The 12,976-nt window shown below is 43.0% G+C and overlaps 1 protein-coding gene across 4 annotated transcripts in view; it reads right to left on the bottom strand.

The window, feature by feature from the left end:
- NEK5 (NIMA related kinase 5) overlaps positions 1-12,976 on the bottom strand; it is a 202,665-nt gene that overhangs the window by 152,161 nt on the left and 37,528 nt on the right. For all 4 annotated transcript variants that reach the window (XM_029602794.1, XM_029602795.1, XM_029602793.1 and 1 more), the window contains exon 7: positions 72-158. In XM_029602794.1, coding sequence (XP_029458654.1) covers positions 72-158 — 87 coding nt within the window. The remainder of the gene's footprint in view (positions 1-71; positions 159-12,976) is intronic.

The following is a 12,976-nucleotide window of genomic DNA, read 5'->3' as shown; positions in this document are numbered from 1 at the left end:
TTCAGCTGTGCTGTGTGACACTAAAGGATAAAACAAAGTGGCAGTGAGAGGGTCAGGAAGCAATAACTCACGTTTTATTATTGTAGGGTCGGTTCTCACATATCTCAGGAGACAGATAATATGGTGTTCCCACACATGTCCGAGCAAGCTCCATCGTGCTGCCATGAGAAAGGGAACATAGGAAGAACATGATTGCGAGTGCCTTAGTGGAAAAGAAAAACCAATGTGCAAACAAAGGAAAATTGGTTCTTACCTGCCAATTTTCATTCCTGGAATACACCAGATCAGTCCAGACAAGTAAGTTTTGTATCTCTACCAGCAGATGGAGGCAGAGAACAAAAACTTTTCAGGTACTGCTACTTAACTGAGAGTGCCACCTGCAGTCCCTTCAGTATTAACCTGTATCAAAGCCAAGATGTCTACTCCCAAAACCCAAATGATTTTCCATCTGGGGTGAGTAGAGAATCAAAGTTGGAGCCCCCTTACAAATCTGAGACCTCAACATCCAGGGTAATGAAAAAATTCCAACCCTGTTTAAACTATATGCAGTCTTTGCAAAAAAACTACATTATCAACATCTAGAAGTGGGAAAGGTCTTTCAAAATATAAGGGGTTGGGCTTCTGGGACTGATCTTGGGTATTCCAGGAACGAAAATTAGCAGGTAAGAACCAATTTTTCTTTCCTGTTCATACCCCAGATCAGTCCAGACAAGTGGGATGTACCCAAGCTCCTCTACGCTATGCGGGAACCCGAAAGACCCGCACGCAACACACCTTCTCCAAATGTTGCTTCATCTGGTGCCCGAACATCCAGGAGGTAATGTTTGGTAAAGGTTTGTAGGGAAGACCATGTTGCCGCCCAACAAATCTCCTGTGGAGACACCAGCTGAAACTCTGCCCAGGAACTGTCCACAGTCTCTCTGGAACCATTCGACCCTTACAGAGATAGGCCGAAATAATTGCTTCCTTCAACCATCACACATTTGAGCTCTTAGCAGCTTTATAATCCTTCTTTGCTCCATTGAACAAAACAAAGATGATCCGACCTCCGAAAGTCATTAATGACCTTAAGATATCGTAACAAAGCTAGACAAACATCCAATAAGTGAAGTTGCTTCGCATGCAGAGTATCTGACGTAAGGTTTGGAAAGGCCGGCAATTTCACAGTCTGGTTGAGATGAAACGAAGTCTCAACCTTGGGCAAAAAAGGAAGGAACTGTACACAGCGAAACCCCGTTGTCCAAAATCCGTAGAAAAGGATCTCTGCAGAAGGCTTGAAACTCCGAAATCCATCTAGCCAAACAAAATCGCCACCAAAAAAGTGGTCTTCAAGCTGAGGTCCTGCAAAGATGCCCTTTTCAACGGTTTAAAAGGAGGTCCATAAAGAAGAACCAGATTAAGATGGAACAAAGTCAGCATGGCTTTATCCAGGGCAAGTCTTGCCTCACAAATCTGCTTCACTTTTTTGAAGGAGTTAATAAACATGTGGATAAAGGTGAACCGTTAGATATAGTAAACTTGGATTTTCAGAAGGCGTTTGACAAAGTTCCTCATGAGAGGCTTCTAGGAAAAGTAAAAAGTCATGGGATAGGTGGCGATGTCCTTTCGTGGATTGCAAACTGGCTAAAAGGCAGGAAACAGAGAGTAGGATTAAATGGGCAATTTTCTCAGTGGAAGGGAGTGGACTGTGGAGTGCCTCAGGGATCTGTATTGGGACCCTTACTTTTCAATATATGTATAAATTATCTGGAAAGAAATACGACGAGTGAGATAATCAAATTTGCAGATGACACAAAATTGTTCAGAGTAGTTAAATCACAAGCAGATTGTGATAAATTGCAGGAAGACCTTGTGAGACTGGAAAATTGGGCATCCCAATGGCAGATGAAATTTAATGTGGATAAGTGCAAGGTGATGCATATAGGGAAAAATAACCCATGCTATAATTACACAATGTTGGGTTCCATATTAGATGCTACAACCAAAGAAAGAGATCTAAGTGTCATAGTGGATAACACATTGAAATCGTCGGTACAGTGTGCTGCAGCAGTCAAAAAAGCAAACAGAATGTTGGGAATTATTAGAAAGGGAATGGTGAATAAAACAGAAAATGTCATAATGCTTCTGTATCGCTCCATGGTGAGACCGCACCTTGAATACTGTGTACAATTCTGGTCGCCGCATCTCAAAAGAGATATAAATGCGATGGAGAAGGTACAGAGAAGGGCTACCACAAAATGATAAGGGGAATGGAACAACTCCCCTATGAGGAAAGACTAAAGAGGTTAGGACTTTTCAGCTTGGAGAAGAGACGACTGAGGGGGGATATGATAGAGATGTTTAAAATCATAAGAGTAGAACGGGTAGATGTGAATCGGTTATTTACTCTTTCGGATAGTAGAAAGACTACGGGGCACTCCATGAAGTTAGCATGGGGCATATTTAAAACTAATCGGAGAAAGTTCTTTTTTACTCAATGCACAATTAAACTCTGGAATTTGTTGCCAGAGGATGTGGTTAGTGCAGTTAGTATAGCTGTGTTTAAAAAAGGATTGGATAAGTTCTTGGAGGAGAAGTCCATTACCTGCTATTAAGTTCACTTAGAGAATAGCCACTGCCATTAGCAATGGTAACATGGAATAGACTTAGTTTTTGGGTACTTGCCAGGTTCTTATGGCCTGGATTGGCCACTGTTGGAAACAGGATGCTGGGCTTGATGGACCCTTGGTCTGACCCAGTATGGCATTTTCTTATGTTCCATGATGGACACATCCTATAAACCAGTGAACACATGTGCTTCACCCCTTTAAGAAAACACATGATGTCCGGATGAGACACCAGTAGCCTCTCCTGAAACTTCCCTCAAAACCAGCCCAAGGCTGCTACTGTACTTGGAGTGAATTATAGGCCAATCCCTTTGCTAAGCTATCCTGCAAAATGCAAATACCTGGGAAACATTGAAGTGCAAAGGGTCAAGGACATGGTGCCCATACTATGACTCAAACACTTTCCACACTCGGATATACGACAGAGAAGTGGATGGACTCCTAACCTGAAGCAAAGTAGCAATCACAGGCTCTGAATAATTTTCAAGTGAAAATGTCACCTCTCAAAAGCCAGGCTGCTAGACAAAAGTGATTCGCCTGCTCCGAAAAGATGGGCCACTGGCGTAGCAACCCCTCCAGGCACCCTAATCGGATGGGACTGTCTACTGCCAGCTGAACCAGATCTGTAAACCATGGATGGCACGGCCACTCAGGCACCACGAGAATCACTCTTCCTTGATGTTGCTTGATGTGATGAAACACTCGGCCTATGAGAGGCCACGGGGAAAACACGTACAGCAGAGGTCTCGTTGGCCAAAATTGAACAAGAGCATCAATTCCTTCGGAGCCGAACTTTCTCCTGCAGCTGAAAAATCTGTCCATCTTGGCATTTCCTCGAGACACCATGAGATCAAACTGGGGCTTGCCCCACCTGTTCCGAATGACAACTCCCATTCTCCCGGATCCAGTTGCTGTCTGCTGGGAATCTGCTTGCACATAGTCCACTCCGGCCACATGAGATGCTGCTAACACTGCTAGATGTTTCTCTGCCTGCTTAAAATCTTTTTTTTTGTTATCAACTCCAGACTGCAAGTTTGTACCTCTGCCATCTGCTGGAAACAGAGAAATACTGAAGAGACTGCATGTGAACGAAAAAACATTGAAATAATTCAGAATCCCATCAAACTTAAAAATGACAACACAGTGGAATTAAAGGAGAAAGCTCATAACCCAGGAGTAATAATCGACACGGAACTCAGCCTTAAGCAACACATATCACTAAAAGTTAGAGAAGGCTACGCCAAATTAATGATCCTTCGGAGACTAAAACCCTTATTAACTCAAGCACACTTTTAAACAGTACTACAAGCACTAATTTTCGCTAGCACAGACTATTGTAACACACTTTTCCTAGGATTACCATATACAACACTCAGACCGCTACAAATACTGCAGAACTCGGCTGCCAGAATACTTACTGGGATCGTACCACTCAAACACTTGCCGAATTACACTGGCTGCCAATAGAACAAAGAGTGCAATTTAAAACGCTATGCACAATTCATAAATTAATCAATGAAGAAAATGCTGACTAGCTAAACACCGCACTGCGATTACATGTCCCCCAGAGAAATCTCAGATCAGCCAATAAAGCTCTACTAACCATACCCTCTGTCAAAACAGCAAAACTGACCCAAGTTAGAGAGAGAGCAATATCCTTAGCCGGTCCAATATTATGGAATATAATGCCACTCGAAATAAGATTGATGAAAGATTTAAAACTCTTCAAAAAAAGTTTGAAAACTTGGCTCTTCAAAAAAGCTTTTCACAATGAGGTCAATGAGTAAGAACACCTACTCACTGCTGAAAGTCACCTAAAAGCGTAACTGCTTTCTTTACTATTTTTTATCATAATTAAATATTAATTTAAGAGAGACAGTATAAACCGTATATGATTATCCAATGAATCATATAAATGGAAGTTCCAATCCACTTTCCATATAGAATAGATTTTTGAAACATGTAACCGAAAAACTGATTAGCACCCCCCCTAGATAAATGTACAAATCAAACTGATATACGTGCCTAATTGTAAACCGTTGTGATGGTGTATTACTAAACGATGGTATAGAAAAGTTTTTAAATAAAATAAATAAAATAATAAATGTGGCACTCTCAGTTAAGTAGCAGTCCCTGAAAAGTTTTTGTTTACTGCCTCCATCTGCTGGTAGGGATGCAAAACCCACTTGTCTGGACTGATCTGGGGTGTGAAGGGGAATTCATGTTTTTATTACTTATGCAGAAGGGATGCACTTTACAGGAAACGTTTTCAAGGCATTCCTTCAAGCTTTTTCTTCTTGTGCTGTACGCTACTTGTTCTTGCTCACACAAACTGAAATAAACCTGCTTTACATGACAATAGCAACAATAATGCTTCCTCTACAAATATTATTTAACAATTTAAAATGTGGACGAACCTACCCTTCAAAGACAAGTGGCAAGCCCCCCAACAAGGGGCTGTTCAAAATGCAATTGGGAGGTGACTGTCTCTTGCTCCTTGTCTTTGAAGGGTAGTTTAAGCCTCATTTTCTTGAATTGTTAATATAATTAATTAATTATATTACAATACAAGATTCTCTCTTCTTGGGTTTGGTCAATGGTGAACAATTGTTTTGAGTACGCGTGCCTGCATCCCAGCTCCCCTTTCCCAGCAAGTTTGGAGATTGATACACTTGTGATGAATCTCTGCATATGTCAAATACCTTCTCTGATTTGATGTATGACTGAGACAGTGTCAGAAGCCTCACAGGAAAAGATTTGAAACCATTTTTTATATACATGGGGTACATTTTCAAAAGTATGCACAGGCTTTCCAGCCAGCCCATTTTTAAACACTGGGTACCTGTGTACATTGTGTTTGAATATTAGCTTATGTAAAGTGCATGGCTGCACTTACATGGTGTAACATATGCAGGTGAGTAGCAGGCATGCTATGCACTCATTTTTTTTTTCAGTTTAAAAGGGTAATTTTATAACTCCATGCAGACTTTACCAAGGATTTTCAAAGCAAACGTATGTGCATAAATTCACTTTGAAAATCCTTCCCTAATTGGCTAGCTTTGTGCGAAATTGTCCACACACAAGTTATACCTGCTCCAAGCAGGGTTTAACTTGTGTGTGATAATTTGCTTGCATACTTTAAAAAGTACAAAAGTATGCGCTTGAGTCATATCCCTGCCCCCAACTCTGCCCTCCGGAACTCCTACTCCCAATGTACGTAAAACTCTGCACACATCCAGGTTACGTGTGTACTTTCACACACACTGGCCCCTGTTTGATTTACAAAGCCTGTGTTTTTATGCATGCAGATCACTTTGAAAATTAGGCCTAAATGTACATGTGGAGTTTCCAGTCATATCCCAGGAATGCCTGTGGAACTCCTCTTTTTTAAGCAGCTGAATTAAATTTATGCTTTCAAGCAGCCATAAATCCATTAATGCAGATTTGGCCACTCTACTCACCTAATTCCTTATATTACACATGCAGATCCTGACTAAGCCTGTGAAAATGTAATCTGTAATTGTATACTACTCTCTTTTAATTGTTTTGACTTTTCAGTTCAGTGTTTCAAAGATTTTCATCCTTGTAAAAGAATGTTTTCCATTTCCTTTCTTATAATTTTGGTTACTGCAATACTTATCTTTGCCATATCGACAAATATAATTTGTATATATAAGGCACATTTAAACAATATTCATGGAGCTATCTTGGGGGGCAAGTTGACCTGCCCACTAACAGATTACATGGCATGACAACCTTCAGAGAAATGAGGAAATGACATTAATCAACAACCAGGAAATATTAGGCAGAATATGCACATCAAGAGGTGAAAGCTGCCAGTTTCCATGACCGCATCCTCCTTTGTAGCGCTCAGCAAAACAGGAGGGTCTTGTAGACATCCAGGGTATACTTAACACCTCTACTCATCTGAAAAACGGCTATCAGGATGAATGCCAATGCAGTCAAAAAGTGTCTGACTGTAAAAGCAATCTATTAAGCAGCTTGAAAGGTAACAATAAAGAAATAAAAGTCTGTATCCAAAAGGTAAAACAAACAAACAATGATTCATGAAGCCCAAAGAATGTAAGCAGAGTATTGAAAGTATCTCAAGACAGTGTCTACAGAAACAGTGCGGAGCAGGAAAAAAATACTGCAGGTCTGCAGAAAAGCACAGGGACCTCAGGTGTCTGGGAGAAAATACCATCTCTTACAAGAGAGTGTGGCACATCCCTACTGACTCTGCAACTTGCATGGATGAATAACCAAACGAAAGGAACGCTAAGACTAAAGATATGAGAGCAGCTTTATTCTGTACAATAGGGAGGAAGGAAAAACGTGCTATATTTACATCTTAGTACAGAGCTAGGCAACTCTGGTGCTGGAGTGCCACAAACAGATCTGATTTTCAGGACATCCACAATGAATATGCATGAGGTATATTTGTATACAATGGAGACAGTGCATGCGAATATACCTCATGCATATTCATTGAGAATATCCTGAAAACTAGACCTGTTGAGGCACTCCAGGACTGGTGTGTCCTAGTAAATAGCTAGCCAGAAGCATTAGAGCAATTAGAAAATTGTATTTTATCTACTGTGTCTAGATTCATTTTCAGAATATACTGAATATAGATTCATGTTTATTTGATTTGGGTGGGAGAAGAGAGGTTTTATTAGTGAATTTCTGTATTATGAAGACAGAGAATGGACAAACTCCCTTAGTCTTTCACATTTGGGCTGCTCAATAGTCCCTGGTTGTCACTGTGCATTGTCCAGCAGGAGATCCAAGTTCAGTCACTGACTAGAGTCTGAGAGCACTGCTGAAGTCGCACTCACAGACTCTAGCAGCGGAAGAACCTGGCACTGCTCTTACTACAATACTGGCAGAAAGCTGATGACCAGAAGGAGGGGGACAATCATAAAATTTGACTTTTGCCACCAAGTTTCACCAGTAAGAGATTATATGGCCCGCAAGCTTCAGAGCTACTGTGGCAGAAATTCAGAGGCTAATGGCAACCAAAAACTGATCTAGTCATCAGTTTGCATCAATAGGTGTCCAAATGTCCATTTAGCTTGAAAAGAAGTTTCTGCCTTTTTACCTCCTCGCCAGCCAGAGATGAGTACTGGAAGGACCTGGTTCTTGAAATGCAAATAATAGCATGCAATATTCCTAGGGCTGCATTAATTTTTATTTTTTTTAAAGAAATGAACTCATTTCCAAGTTTGTAGTGGTAATACAGTATTACTTGCTCTAACATTTCATTAGACTCCATAGTTTACTATAGATCAATGGCTTGCTGTCCATCATATCCTCCTGTTTTCAGTGTTGTCATATTATTTCTGAATAAGTACTCAGTTTCAAAAAGCACGTGTTCTCAGTTATCAAATTGTCTGGCTCTACCCGACATTCTCTAATATAAAAATGTACACACAGGGAGGGTGGTTTTATAACTGTGCATGTTCAGGTAAAGTTTGTGACAAGGCGATAGCTAAAGCCAGAAGAATGCTGGGCTGCATAGAGAGAGGAATATCGAGTAAGAAAAGGGAAGTGATTATCCCCTTGTACAGGTCCTTGGTGAGACCTCACCTGGAGTATTGTGTTCAGTTCTGGAGACCGTATCTCCGAAGAGACAGAGACAAGATGGAGGCGGTCCAGAGAAGGGTGACCAAAAAGGTGGAAGGTCTTCATCAAATGACTTATGAGGAGAGATTGAAGAATCTAAATATGTACACCCTGGAGGAAAGGAGGAGCAGAGGTGATATGATACAGACTTTCAGATACTTGAAAGATTTTAATGATCCAATGACAACGACAAACCTTTTCCATAGGAAAAAAATCAGCAGAACCAGGGGTCACGATTTGAAGCTCCAGGGAGGAAGATTCAGAACCAATGTCAGGAAGTATTTCTTCACGGAGAGGGTGGTGGATGCCTGGAATGCCCTTCCGAAGGAAGTGGTGAAGACCAGAACTGTGAAGGACTTCAAAGGGGCGTGGGATAAACACTGTGGATCCATAAAATCAAGAGGCCGTCAATAAAGAGTGGGTGGCTCGCCAGAATGACGGCTACTGCCTGGAGATAATACCCTTATTCAATAAACATACACATGGTTACTGTGACTCCAACATCACTCTAAGCTACAACAGCAAGAGGAAATGTGGAAAAAAGGATTCGCACTCACAAAGTGGGGAGTAGCTGGCTTGTTACGGCGGTTACTACCCCAAACCAAATAAGCCTGATACTTCACTTTCAATGCATATCCAGCATAGCTCTCTGCTTCAACGGTAGGGGAGAAGAAAAACTGATACTTCACGCATAGCTCTCTGCTTCAACGGCAGGGGAGAAGAAAAACTGATACTTCACGCATATCCAGCATAGCTCTCTGCTTCAACGGCAGGGGAGAAGAAAAACTGATACTTCACGCATATCCAGCATAGCTCTCTGCTTCAACGGCAGGGGAGAAGAAAAAAGGATTCGCACTCACAAAGCGGGGAGTAGCTGGCTTGTTACGGCGGTTACTACCCCAAACCAAATAAGCCTGATACTTCACTTTCAATGCATATCCTGCTTCAACCGCAGGGGAGAAGAAAAACTGATACTTCACGCATATCCAGCATAGCTCTCTGCTTCAACGGCAGGGGAGAAGAAAAACTGATACTACACGCATATCCAGCATAGCTCCCTGCTTCAACGGCAGGGGAGAAGAAAAACAACCAATAAGGGCTGAATAACACAGTCTGGGTAAAATAAATAAGCATGGGTGTAGCTTGCTTATTGCGGCGGTTACTACCCCTACTACCCCTAACTAATCAAGCTTGATATTTCACTTGGTTGCAGCTCCATCACTGCTCTCTACATTCATGGTGGGGGTGGAAGAGAAATAGAACCAAAGAGCTAAGAGAAACAGATAAGTATGAGAAAATGTGAAGCTTGCTGGGCAGACTGGATGGGCCGTTTGGTCTTCTTCTGCCGTCATTTCTATGTTTCTATGTTTCTATATGTTTGTGTGTATCTTTTATACACAGACTTTACACAGAATTTTCAAAGCAAACGTATGCACATAAGTTTGCGAGTAGTTGGCACAGTACTTGCACAGATTAACCCACACAATGTTACACCTCCTCTATGCACGGCATAACTTGTATAGGTTAACTTGTGCAGGTACTTTTTAAAATCAAAAACGTCTCTCACCAGTTAGGTGCATAACCGGGTTCCATGCTTACTTTTACATGCACTGGGCCCCAGGGCCGGCGGAAGCACTAGGCGAACTAGGCGGTCGCCTAGGGCGCCAGCTTCCCGGGGGCGGCACTGCCCCGGTAAAATTAAGAGAGCCGCCGCCCCCCCCCCCCCCCCCGATAAAAATAAAACAGCCGCTGCCGGCAGCCCGCCCCAAAAGACCCATCTGACCTCCCCCAGCGGTTCGCGTGGCTCCCGGTCCCTCCCGCTGCTCTTTCTTCCCTGCTGCCGTTGCCGCCGGGCTATCAGCACGTTCAAGCCCAGCGGGAACGGCAGCGGTGCAAAAAAAAAAAAAAAAAAGCTGTTGCATCTGCGGCTGGTCTTCTTCCCGCCCCCCCCCCCCCCCCCCTTTGAACCGGAACAGGAAGTGATGCGCGGGAAGAAAGAGAAGTGCTGCATGAAAAAATAGCGGCGACAGCAGCATCGGCCCCCGAGCAACTGAAGCAGCCGGTAATCGGGAAAGGAGAGAGCAGCACGAGCCTCCTGCGGCCGATGGGATTCTTCCTTCTTGGCCTGCAGGGGCTGGAGGAGGAGGAGCAGTTACCGTTTGTGCTGGGGGGGGAGGAAGTGAGTGAGAGAAAGAGAGAGAAGCAGCCAGCCTGCCTGCCTGCCTGCCTGCGATTGAGAGTCTGTGTGTAAGTGAGAGAATGTATTTGATGGACAGCATGTGTGTGTGATTGAGAGAAACTGGTCAGAGAGCTGATGTATGTGTATATGTGAGAGACAATGAAAGTGACTGCTCAAGGAGATGACTGATGTGTGAGACAGTCAGGGATGTGTGTGTGTGTGTGTGTGTGTGTGTGTGAGAAAGAGAGAAAAAGCATGGAAGTGAGAACTCTGGGTATGTGTGTGAGAAAGAAAGTGATTATGAGAGTGAGAAGCCCATATATGTAAGTGGAACACGGGAGTGGGAAGCCTGTGTGTGTATGGCATGAGAGAAACTGTTCAGGAAGGTGACTGGTGTGTGTGTGCCAAAGACTGTTTGGGAGATGATTGGTGTGTGAGAGACAGAAACTGGTCATGGGGGCATGACTGATATGGTGAGTGTGTGTGTGAGAGACATGGGCATTAAGGAAGAGGACCATGAGTATAGAGCTTAGCCACTACTGCTGCTTCTGGTGTGTGCTACAGCCTGCATGGAAGAGGAGTAAGAGAGCTGCTGGAGGGGGTAAGTAAAGATGGCTTTTTAAGTTTATTTTTCTTGATTGACTGCCATTTTAATTATTTAATATTATGTGATGTGTCTGCTTTTTTTGTTTGAGCAACAAGTATAGCTTTGGTTTATGTTTATTTTATTTATTTTTATTTATTTATTTATAAAAGAGTTTCTATACCGTCGATAAGACAAATCATCTCAATGGTTTACATGGCATAAAAATGTCAAATAAGTGTTCTGTTATAAATACAGACTTCGTTATTTTCATTAATGCACAATGTAAGTTAATTGTGTGTGTGTGGGGGGGGGGGGGGGCGGCATAGCTGACGTTTCGCCTAGGGTGCCTAATACCCTTGCACCGGCCCTGCTGGGCCCCAGTCCATTTTCTAATAGCCGTTCCTACATGTAAATGGTTTTGAAAATTAGGCTGAGTAGGACAGTAAAGTGACTCTGCAACAATGTCCAGGCCAGACTTGCTAAGTCATGCAGCCCAACCTTGTGACACTAGGCAAGTGCACAATGAAAGTGAGAGTATTTGTAACATAATCCAAGCACCTCCCTTCCCTCACCTTGGTGCGTCTCTGACTTCTCTCAATAACCCCAGACTCAAAGGAAACAACTGTAACTAAAATAGAAACTCTCATAAAAAGCATGTAAAACATAAACTCGGGGGAAGAAAACAGGGACTATCCCAAAATAAATAGCAGGATACTAGGACTAATCATATTTTATTTTCATACTTTAGGGCATATGTTGTCCCTTTCAGAAGATCCTGCACAGTCATTTGGTGAGAATGAATCAGTACATAATATGCCCCCTCTATACGATAAGCTTCATTTTCAATGTGTCATACACACAAAATCAGACCCAAATGACCAGTAATAACCTCCAGTCAAGAAACATCAGAGCAGCGATTGTGAGCTTTTCTGGCCAGCATGCCTTACTGCACATGAAAGTCTTAAAAAAAAAATGAACATGCAGGGAGTAAGACCTATTTGCATGTTGTAATCACCAAAGAGAGACTGGAAAAAAAAACCCCATTATTGGTGAAACCTCATTCCAGCGTGTTCCAATCCTGAGTACCACGGCTTACTGTTTGTTTTGGCTCCCTTATGTCCTGTCATGATGGCTAAATATTTATAGCCCTTTCTAAAAAGAAGACTTTGAAGATATCTCAATCATATCAAGATCTTGCATCAAGGTCTTTAGATGAATTAGAGAGACGATGCTATGTCAACGGAGTGATGAAGGCTCAAAAGCGAGAGGAAGCATGCACAGTGGTGATTTATACCCCTGGTCACCCTTCGGCATGTAGATAGCTGGTTGCCTTCCGGCAACCACACACAGCTTGCTCAGATAAGATGGTGCCAAGGCTGATGATGTAAAAAGAGACTCACAAGGCATGGCAGCCACCCTATTTGCCGACTCTGCCTATATGTAAATCTATCCCTTTGAGAAAACGTGGCCAGGTCTTGAAATATGCAGTGTGTGTGTGTGTGCCAGCTGCTGATAAATGGGTTGGTCTCAGCCATTATTAATTTGTATCGAGGAAAGCTGCAACTTTATGAATTTGCTCTCCTTCCATGTAAAGAACGCATGTTCAATGTCGAATTTTTGTGGTGACTGCAGCAGGGGCAGCAGAATGCTTGTTTTTGGTTGGGTGGGGGGGCTTTGTCCCCAGTCTTGACTCCTCACCACACCCCACCACAGCCAGCAAACTAAACACAACCCCCTTTGTCTTCCCCCTTAGCCAGCCCTCAGCCTTGGAACCCCAATCCCAGAGTCCCCTAGCCTTCAACGCCACTCCAGCCAGCCTCCTTCCCTCCCCTCCCTCCTCCACCGCAGAAAGCTGCCCATTTATTTTGCACCCTCCTGGCGAGGCTCCTGCAGGTACCACATGGCTACCCATGCCACGTGGATGCTTGTATTTGCATGCTGTTCTCACGAGGCTCAGCACAAAACAGGCACTCGCGTGGT

The sequence above is a fragment of the Rhinatrema bivittatum genome, chromosome 5 (genome assembly GCF_901001135.1).
Source record: "Rhinatrema bivittatum chromosome 5, aRhiBiv1.1, whole genome shotgun sequence".
Lineage (NCBI taxonomy): Eukaryota > Metazoa > Chordata > Amphibia > Gymnophiona > Rhinatrematidae > Rhinatrema > Rhinatrema bivittatum.
Note: the sequence above shows the minus strand (reverse complement) of the source record. Positions and strands in the feature narration are given on the sequence as shown.